Genomic DNA, 17679 nt, shown 5'->3' with positions numbered 1-17679 from the left:
ACAGTCATCTGAGCTGCCCTTTGACAGGCAACGGTGTCCATATTTTGTTGGCAATATTTAAAAAAATCTTCTGATGTTGATCCCACATCATTGGACAGAAAATTACAAATCATATTGTGTATGGAAAGATTTTCGATCACCGTTGGGTGGATAAAATATTTCACCAGCTGAATGTCTCTTACACCAAGCTCGATGCTGCTGTCTATTACTGACTTTAAAAAAGATCTATCGCCCTGCGGCAGAGCAGCAGGAGCAGCTTTCCCTAAATCGCTCGCCTTTATAAATTTCATTGTGGTTCCTATAGCAGCCATCTTAGACCGCTTCCAGTAACACTGAGTGGATGTTTTTGGAGGGTCTTCGCTTCTTCGGTGCAACCACGATAATAAAGTTACCACATGTTTGCAACCGCCTAAAACAATAACAATAATTAGTATTATAGCCAGTAATGTAATGTTGAAAAGAGGGACACAAATGAATCAACAAACAAAAATACGAGTAGAAGACTCTTCTCTTTCACCAACCTTGTGATGCCGGACAATCTTCACATTTGCAGGACTCGATTACTTCTTCTGCTTCGTTGCATACCAAAATTACAGAATATGCCTTCGTGCGGACTCTGTGCTCTGGAGTTACCCGGGCCTTCACAGTGCAAGTGGCACCAATACGTTTCACTTGGACGTAACCGATGGCACTGTCTCCGTAACTCTCTCTGCAGGATCTACAAATTATAATTACATTCATTATTATAAGGCACAATATATCTTTGTACTATTTCACAGACCTAAATATTATACTTTACTGAAAGTCAGTTTCAAACATGAGGAGGTTAGGTTTTACAACTGTCAAATTTTACTAGAAAAAGTAAATACTTATATAAAACGTATTACTTTAATAAAATTATTGCTCGAAAATCCAATATATATCATGAAACATTACATACTCATCATAATAGTGATTTACTTACCGTAAAACTTTAACGCCTCTCATTTCTGCACTAAAAAAATCAATTTGCGAAAAGAAAACTGCCATCATAATCGCGTCGATTTTTGGCAAATTATCAGACTGTCCTTGTAGAAAACCACTGTCTGTCATGATAGTATGTATTTAAAATATGTGTTATATACAAACAAATGGGTTTAGGATTGATTACGACTATCAAAATCAAACTAATTCAACAACTTCAACAAGCAACTGGAACGAAAACAACTTGAAGTGGGACAAGTGAGTGTGTTGTGACGTCACAATTCGCTAGCCAATCATGTCTCGTTATCGATATTTGAATTTCCATACAACTTAATAAGTGAATTAATTAATTTAATAAATTTTTTTGAGGGTTTTAAGTATGATTTTCGAGTTTAGTTATATTTTTTACATGTATTACATGCATTGAAAACACTATATTGCATGTACTGCATGTACCCTATTCCACTGCTAATGGGGTGCTGGAATGCCTGTTTGAGGCAACATTTCTCCAGAATCAATATTTTTTTGCTACACATTGAAGCATTTTTCTTAGAAAAAAATTGGCTACCTATGATTGGTCAAAAGATAACAAAAAAATATTGTCAAACTACATTTGAAAAGCGACATGTATAATAAAAATCAACAATAAATTATTATTGTTTAACTGATAGCTTTGCTAAGCCCCGTTAGCACCACAGGCCTTTTTGTATCTGTCAGGCTTTACACAATTCTGTATACATTAAGATTCACTAGGATTAGGGTTGTTACTGGTTTAGCGCTGTATCACCCCGTTGCACAACATGACTAGTATTTAATACCTTCCTATTGGCACAATACGTGAATCAGAGTTTCTTAAACTTCCTCAGATTAGAAACAAATTCAATAATTGATCGAGCGTAGTAAAGTCCTATTTTAACTCGACTGTTTTGCATTTAATCTGTCCGTAAGATTTTTTATAAGCTCCTTTTACATTTCAAGATGGTGGTCGTTTTATTGGTTCAATACAGATTAATTCTTAAAATTTGAAATCGTAGTGTTTATTTGTTTTTTTTTTCAATATTATGGTACCTACCTGCCCAAAGAGGTTTGAAAAAGAATTGCCATTGCGATAGTAATGTTTCTTGAACAAATTAAATTATTGCTTATTTGATTTTTTTTAAGTTACACTAAATATATTGTACTTCTAAATTAAGTAGATAGATTTGTAAGTATTTAACTACTTCCAAATCTTATCATCTCAGAGGATATTTTGGTTTTCATTTATCACATAAGGAAGAGAAAATTAGAAACGTGCCTTTTTGGTCGCGAAGTCTACTGTTGAAAGAACTTCTTTTTATGTACATATTTCACGCAATTTCAATAATTTCTAAGAAAGCCAAGCAAATTTAAGGTTTGATAATACGTAACACAAGGACTTTTCATATTGGTGAGTCAATGAAACCATTTTACTGCACTCTTGTGAGATCGCAGCTAGAATATGGTCTCCTTTTTATAATTTGAATTTGTGCATGCAAAATCTCATTATAATAACAACACTTGATTAAATCAAAATGATTGAAATTTTCAACTTAAATATCTAATGAAACCAACTATTTAAGTTGGGGGTTTAAGGAAACACGCATAAGACAGGTTATTAAGGTGTTATTTTTGGTTATTAATCAGTAGTTTCAAAGAATTGATTTCAAAGAACACGTTGTATACCATTTATCTGAATTGCATGTACTACTTTGTTGTTTTAGTAGCATAGTATTGTTCAAATTTATTATTTTTTGTTACAGTTTCATTATTTACTATTCAATTCATCCAAACTTTCAGTTCTATTTGTGTTATGTTAAGAAATGTTATTTATTTTTTATAATGAATCTTACAATTACTGAGAACGCTGGCAGCTTTTTGTTCCAACGACACAAACTTTTCTGTAATACTTTGCTCACGACTACTGCCTGGGTTGGTTTTATTATCCGTCCAGGATGAAGGGAAGACCAAAACGAACAAAATTAAGGCGGCTATTAATTTCTTCACTGAAATGAGACATTATTATTTTAGACAATTTTATTTTTATAACCAGGGGAAGATTAAAAAAGACGTATTATAATCAAACATGGCATTGTAACCTATGTGACTGGCATAAGATCAGAACCGCTGGTATTGAGCAAAGGAAAGTGTTTATAACACAAGAAACGTGTTTAACTACTGTATGGGACCAAGTTAGTGAAGCCCGCACAAATACTGAAAATTCAATAGGGCACCGGCACACATTGACACCTTGATCTGAGAGTTTTGCAGGGGCAGTAGGAAAACATTAAATTAAACAAGTATTACTTTCACGAGTACTCTCGGATGAGAAGTGACTGTTTGTACCAGTTACTTTTCTATTTATTGGACAAAGTTATACATTAAATTTCACACATGTTCAATGAGAGTAATTAGCGATCACCCTTATCTCTTCACTGTGTTGAACAAAACAAAACATTAGTTTTTAAATGTATGGTGGCGCCGAAAATCCATTAATATTAACTATAGCAGTCGCACATTAAGGATGTGGGATAAGCATTGAGGCGTGGAATAATATTATAGTATCATATTTATTTTGACGCAGATATCTTAATGGTTTTATCAAAAATATTAAGGACATTAAAAACTTAAGATCTTGTTATCTCATAATGACTTTGGCTCTGTACGTCCGATATAACTACATTTGGTAGCTGTATTTATTTAAGTTTTTAATCCAGCAGCACAGGGAGAATAGTGAAATCCTAGTTTGCTATTCTACATGATAATTATACGACAATGGCCAACGTGGGAAATGCCCATCTCATACAGGACCCCACCGAGAGACAGCCTGGGTTTTCATAGGCTCGCAAAACCTGGTCCGCCATCAATAGGTTAAGGTGCTCCCATAGCCGCTGTGCCCACATGATGCACGATGTGTGAATGTTGTATGGTGCAGGCCATCAAACATGTCGTAAACGAATACCCGCTACATTCATTCCCCGGCGGGATTGATGTGGTCCACATGGCGACGCCTGGGGCCCTAGACTGGCTCGCAGACTTAGATGTCCCCCTCTGACCCCCCACCATACGAAAGAAGAAGAAGATTATACGACTAATACATTATTAATAAAAACGCAAAATGATAACAATATTGTTAAGAATAGTCCATCGGGAAGGTCACCGCATCATCTGCATCCATCGCTCGCTAAGTGGAGAGCTGATCCACTAGGATGCAGCCACGAAGATGATGTTTGTTGACTTCCGTGTCCTGTTCCAGAAGCTAGGTAGTCGGTGGTGGAGTAAGACGGGGAATGACTGCACCCTCTCTTCTGTGAACATCGTGTAGGCAATGCAGAACTTTGGTAATTGCATAAGTTTGTATGCATTGTTGTAGCACACCCTAACATCTCATTGCGCTACTGGGTATTGTGTCCACAGCTAAGATGTACACAGGGCAGTAGAGTATGACTTAAATAGAATTTTCCTATTAATTTAGTTTATTTAATTATCATTTAGGACGGGTTGTTTCACAGAATTTTAGCTATTCATCAAATTTCAAAGTTGATTTTCATTTTCTGTGAAGGTTTTATTTGAGTTCTGTTACTATTTCAGTTTTGTGAAACAACTGGCTAGTAATGATATAATAACAGAACTTGAAGAGAACCTTCACAGAACATGAAAATCAGCTTTGATGAATAGTTCAAGTCGATGAAAAATTAAACTGTATTAGGTACTTGGTATCATACTTTTACAAGTCTTAATAGATCTACATTTTGTTGGATTTAACAATATAAAAAAGAAAAAAAAATAAACGCACTTTTTTAAGAACGCTATGCTTTTTACAAATGCTAATTTCGTCACTGTTTGTTATTGTAATTCAATAGTTGTATTACTCTTTTGGGAACATTATTGTATTCGTTATCCGTGCAACTCTCAGCGTGATTTGTATTAAATAATGCATGTTTATAATAAATTTGTCAGCATATTTTGACGTAAACGTCATTGAAAAAAAGGAATGAACATCGTTCCTAAGTTTAAAATTTTGACAGAAGATGGTAAGCCATTTAAAAAAAAAATCTATGATATTCTTATATTTGGTACAATTTCAAATATCTATTTATTTACTTACATTTATATTTCCTAATTTTTTTTTTCCCATTGTTTTAAAAAAAATATTTTTATATCATTAACTCCCCATATATTTTTTATTTATCATAAATAAATATAACAGATATAGAAAAATACTATTTAAGGTGACATTAAATAAATATATAAGAACGTGCCCGGAGATGTCATGTTTTTAAAGTACGTTCCACTAATATTTGGAAGAGCAAGGTATCCACACAGAGAAAAATGAGTATGGCTGATTTATTGAAATCCTGTTAAAATGTGATTATAATCCATTACCTGATAAAATAGGAGTTTATTCAGAATATACTGAAACACGTGTTGATGCAGATGTGCTTATCCTGATAAATGTAATGACGAAATATACGATATTATTTTTATGAGCACGTGTTTTACTATCCTGAAAACACATTTGCTTTTTAATCATACTTTGTTAAGAAATCTGTCAATTCATTCGTTAAAGGAGTGCAGTCCCATTTTTAACAGGAATTCGAATAATATTCTAGAATTACTATAAAACTAGAAATCAGGATCTATTTCAGTGCATAAATTCTGGGACTAACTACCATATGTATTCCTCTTTGCCCAGAATACTAATGGAGGGAAACAATTATACCAAGTCAGTAGACATCTTCAATTTATCTTTAAACAAATATAAAATGTTGTTAATGAAGCAATTCAGTTATGTTCAATAATAATGTATATTTCTTAAAATTCTCATGTAAAAGCCCCGAAAAAGTGCGTTTAAAAATAAATAAATATTAAGCCTAATGGCTCTACATGGCCCTATAAAATACATTCATATATCTACCCGAGTAACAATCACAACTAATTCATGCATAGATCACATCATGGTTAGAATTATGCGGACCGCTAAATCGGTGTTCGAATCCTGAGTTACAGATCATTAGATACTTAACCATCCTAAAATTGTCTCAAAGTCTTTTTCATCTAATCCGGCAATTTTGTTAGTATGGATCATCTGATAAGGCCTGTAGAACAAGAAAAATGGGAGTCAACCCTGTTTTCTGAAAATATCAACATAGACCTTGAAAACTTTTCAGCATCACTAACTGCCCTCATCAATGACTGTTCTTTCCACATAAAAACAGGATCCAACAACATATAAACTGTGAATTACGAACGACCATACTTATACGTAATACATAAATACATCATCCACGAAGACCCATAAGCCCCCGCATTCCGAATTTATACAGATTTATAACATACTCATCTTGAACACTGTTTAAAAAAAAAAAATCTGTAAGTTTTTAAAATTTGACATTTTCGATTTGCCGCCTAAACGACATAATTGTTTTATTCGTGAATTGGCCAAAAGCATTGGCGCCAACGTTGGCAACGGCGTTCACACTTAAAACTAGGGCACACGAGAAACCGATTTAAGTATGGTTCTATTATCTCGCCTTGATAGATAGAAAACTTTGATACCCGTGGAACCACTTTCTGGAGTAAGAAAATATCACTCAAACAACTTCGTTTGGAGTGGGCAATTTTAAACTAAATAAGGCAAGTGCTTACAGGAGCTTTATTTAATAATATTATAAAAAGACGAATATTATGGGAGAAACTATTTAATCAAATATAAATTGTGTACTGGAAGGGAGTCCGCACAAGACTGTAGATTTGGGCGCCGGTTCCAAAACGTGTCTTCAACCGATGAAAATGCTCCTTTACGGCCGATGATGATGATAGTGGTGCAAATTTATGAACAATCTGCCTCCCGCACCCGGTGCTTGGTGAATGTTGGGCACTGGGTGAGCTTTCGTCTCTGCTCGCTTCTGGTGTTGGCGGTTTTCCTGAGCAGGGCCGCCTGGTCTTGTAGAGGTAACACCAGAAGGATTGGAGCAGAAGACTCGGCGAAGTGAGTTTTTTTTAATATCATGTTATCGGCTTATCAGTCATATTTTATCAAGATGGCGTTTATCGTACGAGCATTCTTGACACGCCCGGAGATAAAATTTATTAGAGTCTTATGTTCGTTTTATTGATCAAATATATAACAATGGTTGTTTCAATAAATTAGCTTCTTGTAATAATTAAACCTTCTTTTATTTAGAACTTGCTTCACAGATTACATTTGCTACCCACATACATTTATTGTCAGTGCGCGTGGTTGAGATGACTTGATTATTGTAATGGTATTATCAAATTAATGTCACAATCTTAGGATCCATCATTAATTATTTATAATAATCATTTCATCACCCATCATTTGGAAAATAATGTTACGACCTGACCAGCAACCAACATTAACCAACAATAATGTTGAACAAGAAGATTCAATAGATTATGCGAAGGTGTTCTACCACCACTTGGTGTAGGTGGTAGGGGTAGTTCCAGCAGCACCTAATCCATACAGAGAAGAAGCAGCAGTTCTCAGTTGGTAGATTCCAGTAGTTCCAGGAGTGGCATAGTAGCCCATGGTGGCAGTTGGATTGTTTGCACACTGTCCTTTCTGGAAGCTAGTCCAATCGGGACACTTTCTGGCAATGAAGTTCTGGGGGTTTTGCACAGATTCGACGACTAGCTTCCATACACGTTGATGACTGTCATCATTGATGGGGTTGGATCCGGGTTGTTCCTGGCCTCCATTAACGTAGTAATCCACCTGACCTGAAAACACATAATAGCATAATTGTTTATTGGGCAGATTCATAAAATCTTTGTCTTTATTATTTTATTCCTTTAATACTACTCATGGTTATATTTGAATCTCCGCTAAAATATAATCTACAAGCAAATACACGATGGTCTGCACCTAGAAAAAAATAACATTAGCATTAGCTGCTAAAAAACCTTCAAAACGTGAACATGAACCTTAAAAAATATGCCACTGTTGAATATCTCCCTTACGAAGTTGTTCTTGGTCACCTTTTTTTTTTTTTATAGTGAATACCTCATAAGAGTCCCAACTGCTCCCGTCTGGAGCCAGTGAGACTATGGCATCCCCAATTGGGGGATGTTGTGAGGCTGAAGGTAAGTGGGGAAGGGAAAGAGGAAGGTGGGGAAGTACCTGGCTATTCAGATCTAGTCACTAAACACGGCTAAAGCCATTTGGAGCAACGTTTCAATTCTGAATGGTGGTCTTACACCAGGGCGATACTGAGAGTATCTTCCACTCTAAAACGTGCCGCAAATATACTATATATTATTTTAATTAATTAATTGTGTGTTATTGTTCCAATACCTGTGCTAGTTATGATTTTTTGATGACAAAACTTTTGGAAACATAATCACGGCACGTACGTGATAACGTGCCCTTATAATGGACTTGGCTAAAAAAGAAGCTAGCGCAACACGACATAATACCCCAAAAACTCACGATTGTACTTTTGGTTGTGAAAATCTCAAATGCTTTCTATTTTTACTTAGTTTAAAAATTATTATTTAAAAAAAATTAACACACTTTTATTTTTATCAATATTAATAGTGATTTGTGGAATATTGGCAATTCTATTTGTATGTTTTTTTCTGTTTAATGTATTTTGTTAATTCTTTTGCATTTTTATTATTTCTCACTTCAATTTATAAAAAAAATGTACGATTTAAACTTATAATATAAAAGCCCCCTGGAGGTTTAAAATACAATAAATAAGGCTACACTAAAACACCTCTTCAATAAATACTACGATATTTTTTCTAATATATTTCTTATCGGTTCTGTTTGCATGACCTTATAATTTACTCCGTGTTTAATCCTGTAAATTAATAAAAATAATATTGGATATAGCGCTGTTTTTTTTTAAAAAATCACATCAAGGGCGCTGTTCAATTTATCATAAATTAAGTCATGGTCCACATGGGCGTATATAAAATAAAATAAATTATAATATCTAATTACAAATTATTGGAAATAAAAATACACACCCAGAGGTTTGATGATTCCCAAATATCCAGCATTGGTGTGGATGACATCAACAAAGGTGGCATCGATGGCAGTGAGGGTCTCGTCAGCGGTGCCGTTGTAGAAACAGGGTCCAGCGGGGTCCATGCCAGTCACTCTACCGATCTTGGATCCTCCAGAGAGGGCGATAAAGTTCTTTGCGGTGAACCCGGAGATGTGGGATCCGAGACTGTGACCCAACATGTGGATATTGGCGGGGTCAACACCGGCTGCAAAAAAAAAAGGTTTTTTTCTTAGATTCCTTGAAAAACTCGTTGGTTGATTTTATGTAATAATCGTCACCCTTCAATAAGCTCACTTATTATTGTAACACAATTTGTGAGAACAATTCAGACAAGTGTAAAGTAGACAATAAAATTATTTATTTGTATTAATAAATTATGTGTCCATATTCGACCAGTCGGTGGCCGAGTTGACATCGCGCTTGGGTCCCACTCAGGCGTAGTGTGTTCAATTCCTCGGCTGGCTAAGTCCTCCATCACAACACAAGCAAAATTTTCAGCTTACTGTGGTGGTAGTAGGAGATTTTCAAATATTGTCAGGTTATTCGTAACACGGGAATATTTGTCTTTCTTTATTTGCCAGATGTCAATTTTTGCCAGATGCCAATTTTTAAATACATCTATTTGAATTTCAATTTTTTTTTGTTAAATGAATGTTTGATTGAAGTGGAATCTTGGAAGTGGAAATTAACCCACTCCTCGATCGTCGGAAAACAGATCTGCTTATGACAAAATGGCAAAGGAATGCAAGAGGATCGTAAATAGGTCAAGCACGAGTACGAGTAAGAGTCAAGATCGAGCACCAGATCACCAAACAGCTGGCTGCATGGCGGAAAACTAGACTCTCGTTGATCGGGGTGCTGTACCACTGTCGATTCCTCTACCGAAAAAGCTGAGGATCCAGCATCGGGATGTACTTCAGGTCTTACGGGGGCTCGATGTTAGTAAAACTAGCGGGCCTGGTATTACAGAGGTTTTTACGAAGTTTTTCAAATGTTCCTGAAATCTGACTATGTACCCTCTGGATTGAAAAAAGCGGTCCTATTCCAAAGAAGAGTGACCGTTTCAATCCGGCCAACTACCGCCCATAGCGAACAAATCTATTCTATCCAAGGTGATGGAACGTGTGATCAACGACAAACTGCTCACATACTTTGAGAAGAACAAAAACGACCGTCAATACGGATTCAGGCGGAATCGCTCGTGCGGTGATCTTCTCGCGTATGTGATGCGTATTTGGGGACGGTGTATGGAACGTAACGGTGACACTCAAACGGTTGCCTTGGACATTTCCAAGGCTTTTGGCCGGGTTTGGCCCCGAGGACTTGTCAAAAAACTGTCTTCTTACGGACTTTTCGCATCCTTGTGTACATGGATTCCCAAAATGCCTTCCATTGATATGCTTGGTTTAACTCTAAGTGACCAGCTCAGACACGGAGGCTCCATCGAAGCCAGAGTCAATCTAACCTCACAGAAGCTGGGTGTACTGTACAGGGCCGGCAGATACTTGAATAGTAAACAAATGCTGACCCTGTTCAAGGTGCGCCCCACTAATGAATTTCGCAGCCACCTCAGCCAGCCACAAAATACCTGAAAAAAACCTTGATTATGAGCAGAAACGGGCGATCCGTTTGATATATATCATCCCCTATCGTAACAGGCGGATAGAATAATCTTTAGAACACAGGCGTCAGGTAAGTATGCTGCCCTTGTTATACCGATATTACAATGGAAGATGCTCTGAGGAACTAGCGTCATTGATCCCTTCGGCATAGGGATAAAAATCAGGAAGTTAACATGGGTCTCTTCAAGACCCACGTTCACTTCCTCTCATCAAAATAACTCTCCACACAGCATCCTCAGAGATGACATAGGCCCTAAGGGAAATTATTTTCCTTATGGCTTCTTGAGTGGAGTTAATGTAAAAAAATACATTCACTAAGATGAACAAAGAAATTATGAATGCTCTACTTGGCGCCAATAACTAACTGGTACACTACAGTATCCAACAACATTATTTTATTTTTTTAATAAGAAGTGCTGTTAATTTGTAAAATATTATAAAGTAAACAAATGAAGTTTCCACTGCATACAAAAATTATTATTCTTTAAAAATAAAAATAAAACCGACAAGTAAAGAACTTACTTGGCAAAGAAAATTCTTAAAACCAAATGTAAAGATAGATGGAAAGACAAGGAAATATGTATATATTTCATACAAGATAAGAACAATCAATCAAAATAAAATTGTGAAACAATGCAACATTAAGGATGTTTTTCATTATTATTTCAGTATGAACCTAGGCACCTACTTTCAATAATAGTATTCCTATGAATGTAAGGTCACTCCCAAGGTTTTTGGAAATTGTATTTAACATACGCACATTCTACGAACCTTGGGTCACTCCTTTTAAGGGCAATTCCTAGATAGACATCTTGTTACCATTTAAATATACGTAGTCTGATAAACTTAATTATCACAATACTCCCAAGTTGTATACATATAGAAAATTGTACCTTGAACAAAGTTCCAAAGTTGAACTCCCAGCAGCTCCCCAATGATCCTGACCAATGTAACAGCCCTGGAGTAGTATAAGAAGATCAAAGAGCTGGCATCCAAGTACAAAACGTTGGTCTTTCCGAGCTTAATGAAGGTGGACGTCATGACACTTGCGAAATCATTGTAATTTGGGGTAGTCAAGAATCCGTGAACTATGATGGTTATGGGGAGAGAACTATTGTAACCGGGATCCGACAGAATGTCAATCGCCGAAGAGAGATAATAATTCGTCTGGAAAGAAACAAAATATTAAGTACTAAATAAAATTCACTCTTTCTCTCAAAAATACCTACTCACTGGAAGCTACAAATAAAATTATAAAAATAATCATCGTAGGAAGGGTAAATTTTTAACACGCTTCATACGAAAACATCAAACAAGAAAAACACATGCCCTAAACTCTTCTCCCCCGACATAAATAATAAGGAACTCCAGTGAAAAATATAAATGGTCTAAAAATATATACCTATATTTATGGATCAACCAACGCTGATTCTGAATATATAAATGATTTGTATATATTAGAATTTAAAAACAGAATAAAGCACCATTAAAATCAAGTATACCATTTGGTTGGTACTACTGAATCTGCTGATTAATCACAGTTAAGTCTACGTTAATAATATATCTATGGTATACAATATAGAAATACGGGCTACCAATTCATAATAAAATCCCCGAATTGCGGGGAATTTTTAAGATTTTATTTATTATGATATTTTTAAAAAAAATGGGTTTTTTGCGGGTAGAACATAATTGAGGGGAAAAGGCGGGTATTCTGGACATTTCTTGACTAACCAACAATATTGAAAAATTTATTATTTATTTATTGTTATTAAGTTTAATTTGTAGAACTCCATTTTAATTTTTATTTTTTATATATTCAATAATATTGTTATTGGGTTTATAAAAACAGTTTATTTTTAAACAAGTTCTGCTGTGTAATTATTATTACGCGTGACAGCTGTTTCGCCCTCTGAAGGGCGAAACAGCTGTCAAAAAAACAGCTGGAAAAAAAAAAAAAAAAAAAAAAAAATATTGAAAAATTATATTTCTAATAATTTCGTTCTCTTTCACAGCAATTTTTCAAAAAAAGTCAGTTTAGCCTGAACGAAAGAGAAAATCAGAAAATTTTCTTCACTTGGAGACACTTGTAATTTGACAATTTTATATAATTTCATAAAACGGTTATTTATGGGTTTGTACAGATTGGCATTAATGGAAAATATTTTTTTATTGTTTTAATATATCTTACCTTTAGTATTAACATATTTTTTTACACTTTATACTTTGTACTTATAACTTTGAACTGTATATCTATGCTAATGGCACATGTTGTGCCGTATGTTTTGAAATAAATTAATCTCTGGCGAACGTATCTAATAAACTACCGAGGTATGATTAGAGATAAATGCAAAAATTTTACATAGAGATCTTACCGTTTTACTGGCAGTATATAGGTGAAGTTGTATCTTAGAAAAGTCAGGTTCCGTTGTTGATTCATTACTGGTCAGCTGTTCATAATTTACTCTAAGTAACCTCTGAATTTCAGAACCTGGAAAAATAGATTTCAACTCAAATATTTTACGAAAAAAAATGCGAAAACATTAAAATTTGAATTATAAGGCACTTGGAGTTTTCAAATTTGAATCCGGAAATACCAACTTGGACTTATTCAGCTTTAGAGAAACTGAATGAGTCCAAAAGAAAATAAAATGTTAGTCTTTTGTACACGGAGAAAAACGAGCATGGCTAAATTATTCAAATCCTGTTAAAAAGGTGATGGCAAGCCATTTCCTAGTAAAACGTTAATCCATTCATAATATATCGGAATACGTGTTCATGCAGCCGAGCTTTTCCTGATAAACATAATGACGAAATGCGAAAATATCAGAATTTTGATGAACTCGTGTTCCGACATCTTCATAACACATTCATTCGTTAAATGCCTGTTTTTAACAGAAATACGAACTATTATGTTCTATGAACTATTATTATGTATAGTGCCAGCAGATACTTTAATAATACACAACCGCTGACCCTGTGCAAATCGCAAGTGCGCCCTACTGTCGAATTTGGCAGCCATCTCTGGTCCGGAGCCCCTAAATACCTGAAAAAAACCCTTGACTCTGTGCAAAAACGGGTGGGCCGTTTGATAGATTCCCCAATCTTAACAAACGGACTGCAATCTTTAGAGCACAGGCGTCAGGTAGGTATGCTGTCCTTGTTCTATCGGTATTACAATGGAAGATGCTCTGAGGAACTAGCGTCATTGATCCCTTTGGCACCGGTGCGTAGTCGGGATACACGCCAAACACGCGCCCAACATTTGTACACAGTTGACATTTGTCACATGAGAACGGGTCGCTTCTACGATTCGTTCTTAAGTTCAACAGCTCGGCTGTGGAACGAACTGCCGGCCTCTGTGTTTCCTCCCTCCTACAACATGGGACTCTTCAAGACCCATGTTCACTCCTTCCTCTCCACAAAAAGACCCTCCACACAGCATCCCCAAAGATTACATAGGCCCTGAGGGAAATAAAAAACTACATTAAGCCAATTGTATTTTTAAAATCTTCCTTCTTTTTCCCCAATTATTTATAGTGACTTAGTTTTGGATATGATAGGCCTTCATCAAATTCATCTTATTTTCCTGGTTGTATGGGTAACCAGCTTTCACACATCTCAAGCCCAAGATTAACTTTCTGTTTCTTTTTCCTAAACTCTCGATGAGAATGGGATTACAGCGGTCATATTCATCAGTTATATACAGTCTCTAGATTGTAATAAAAGGTGTGATGGTAAGGTCGACAATGTACGTCCTTCTTTAGTACGTACTTTAGATCAACTCATAAGACTTTTTGGCAGGAAGATGTATATCATGATGAACGTCTGATTTGTGCTCCAAGCATTGGTACTGCAAGAATGCATTTTTCAAACACACGTTGTGTTCGTAATGCATTTCAACCATCGCCGCTAGTACGCGCTATCACATTCACTTTGACCTTTATTTACATCTGGTCAGTCTACGTGCCTGGCATGGTCTCACTAGCGTCTGGTGATGTCGGCTACCAATGGGCATAATAGTCCTAAAACAATTTTTCAGTCGTCTAGAAGAAAGCCTACTCCAATTGTTTTGTGATCTTATCCCATCTTGAGAATTCTTCATCTGCACGAAACTCCACTCATTTATCTCCAGTTCCTTATTGATGGCCTCCGTAAGCGACGGGGTAGGCCCTCGAAAACAATCTGGAGGTGGTGGGTTTGAATCACAAGTATATTTCATTTAATTGATTTGTGGTGTTTCACAATTGCTTCAATAAAAGTAATACATAGAGTATTGCAGAACGTTCCAAGGCTATTTCCGATTTCCTTCCCGTCATCACTACCTTCACAACATACCGCAATTAGGGATGCCATAGTCTCACTAGCTCCAGGAGGTTGGAATCAGTTAGGACTCTTGTGCGGTATACACATAAAACATTCCTAAGTTCCTAGTCACCAATGTTTAGGCTTCCCAACGCTCCATCATCCTGCAGGTGTTTCAATGGTCGGCTTTCTTAAGAATAATGGTGTTAATAGTAATGGTTGCTACACGGGTTCTTCTAAAACTAGTTGATATATTAATCTGAAACATTGGTTGAAAGGTAAATAGTTTAAGGAATTGTTTACTTACAGTTTGAAATGAGAGTAGACGCGATAGTTTGCCCTTCCGCGAATTGTACGAAGCAAAGGCACGAGGTTATGAGAAAAGCGAATCCCTTCATAACTAAATTAACAGAAATATAATATATGTACATAAACCGTATTATTTGAAACTGAATACTGAATACAAGGTCCTATCATGCGATGGTATGTACATGTAGTTAGAACCTTAAATGAATTATTATGTCATATTTAAATATTCTCTTTAATATTCGAAACCAAAATATTTTACGCAAGAAGCCATCTAAAAATCAGAAATTGGTAAATAGATTTTAAGAAATCATCTTTGCAAACTTTGACACCTCATATTTCAGAACAAGGTAAACTGATGTTTGAACCCTAATCAATGTGTCGATTTTTCGACGTATTATTTAATAAAATGACTAACAATCTAAATAGACATTTTTTCACTTTTAATTATAAACTAAATAATATTTAGTGTTGAAGAGAATTTTGGTCTAAAAATCCAGAATTAAGTTTTGTATTTATTTTCGTACAGTGTAAAAACTAACATGGGAATAATTTTAAGTAAGAAGAGCAAGCGTAAATAAAGTATACATACAGCGTAAGTAAAGTAGGATAATGCAGCGTACTTGAAATTGTTAAAAAATGTTATTTAGGCATCCTTGGTAAATTTAAAAACAAATTCGTGAAACTAAAGACGCCCGTGACTTGTAAAATCTTTAAAATAGCTTGATAAGAAACGAGTTTTTTTTTTACAAAAGTCACGGTTCGCAAAAATCAAATACAGATGTACTGTAAATGCAATACATTGCATCTACAGTACTAGTAGATCTGATGTATTTTTCAATAAAACTAGTTTATTATAGTAATTAAGAAAATGGTGTAAATTTGCAAGGGACTTACTGTTTCGGGTTAAGACAAACTCAGAAATATATTGACATTGAAAAAAAAATCGCCTTTTATTATAAAATTCGCAGCTCTGATCGCGTTTGGTGATGTAATCTCCATGGGCGGAGGCAAAAAACCTTCCGGAATGTATTTCATTTGGAATGATCATTCAATTGGAGGAAGTTTTTAGAAATCTGGTGAAGTTTTAAGAAACAGTTGATCTAATTTGTAATATTTGATTAACCGTGCCATGTCTTTCAAGAGGATTCCCGACTTCTTTGCCCATTCAATTCCATACCAAGCATTTTCTTATACCCCTTCCTTCGTTCATCAGATTAAAATTTACCGTTTATCTCAAAAATCATGGAAAAAATCGTGATCAGGAAGATAACCGCGATACAGCAAAAGACGAACTGCAGTCAAAGTACCAATCAATTTATGGGAGGTACTATTCTACATAGACTTGTCAGATTAGATGCTTAAGCCAGCTTTGCCATCATTAATAGATTTGAGTGCAACATTTGACACCATCGACCACAATTTCCTGACCTTTTGGACTGGATGGTGAAATTATTAAATAGATCAAATCGTACCTCTGTGGCCGAACACAATCTGTACAAGCGGGTGGTAAAAACTCTCCATGTGTGACCCTGACTTCTGAAGTTCCCCAGGGTTCAGTCCTGGGGCCCCTAATTTTTATTTTGTTCGTCAAAGATGTTACCAAAATAATAGAATCATTCGACTTCTTCTTTCATCAGACTTCTTTCCCATTGCTATGCTGACGATCAACTATATATTCCACTGTACATCAAATAAGCTGCTGCCATAAAAGAGTGGATGTCTTCAAAAAAACTAAGACTAAATCCATCCAAAACAGAATTTCTCTGGACAGCAATAAAAAAGCGCCAGTCAATATTATAATATAATATATACAAATTTCCTCTTATTGTTTCTGGCTGCAACATCATCCCTAAAAATGGCATAAAACTTCTAGGTATTCATCTATATGAAGATCTTTCACTAAAATCCCAAATTAACAAAACAGTAAGTGCAGGTTTCTGTAACAGTCGAATCAAATATATAAAGAGAAATATTTCGGCTAAAGCCACAAAGATGTTGGTAAACTCTTACGTTGTATTACGACTCGACTATTGCAATGGCATATATGCAAGTCTCCCTTCAATGCTGCAGCAAGGCTGATAACCGGTGTTTCGAAATATTCTCACTTCTTACAATATCTGCCGAACCTTCATTGACTAAGTGCACTGAGAGAATCCAATTCAAACAATCAAACTCTGCTGGATGGCTTTCAAAGCCATATATGACATGGCGCCACCCTACTTGTCGGAACTGTGCGTTCCAGGCGATGTTAAGATTAGGCAAGCAATCCTTCAACAGTCTAAGGTAGACTTTCAATACCTATGCGAAATCCCAATACCAATTTTGTAGACTGGGCTTTTGCAGTAGCAGGCCCAATAGCTTGGAACAAACTCCCTTCGCATTTGCGAAAGATCGACAGCTCATTTGAGTTAAACTAAAGATTCACC

The 17679-nt window shown here is 35.6% G+C and overlaps 1 protein-coding gene across 1 annotated transcript; it reads right to left on the bottom strand.

The window, feature by feature from the left end:
• Positions 1-7271: 7271 nt before the first annotated feature.
• Positions 7272-16162, bottom strand: LOC149411512 (phospholipase A1 member A-like). Its single transcript, XM_089646850.1, has 6 exons — positions 16148-16162; positions 15252-15344; positions 13015-13130; positions 11533-11806; positions 8977-9222; positions 7272-7722 (listed from the first exon to the last, which is right to left on the bottom strand). The coding sequence occupies exons 2-6, from the start codon at positions 15340-15342 to the stop codon at positions 7412-7414; spliced, it is 1038 nt and encodes a 345-aa protein (XP_089502976.1). The 5' UTR covers positions 15343-15344; positions 16148-16162; the 3' UTR covers positions 7272-7411.
• Between the last annotated feature and the right edge of the window lie 1517 nt (positions 16163-17679).

Source organism: Hesperophylax consimilis, chromosome 25 (genome assembly GCF_061612785.1).
Source record: "Hesperophylax consimilis isolate HC1 chromosome 25, BYU_Hcon_1.0, whole genome shotgun sequence".
Lineage (NCBI taxonomy): Eukaryota > Metazoa > Arthropoda > Insecta > Trichoptera > Limnephilidae > Hesperophylax > Hesperophylax consimilis.
This window is presented reverse-complemented; position numbering and strand designations above follow the sequence as displayed.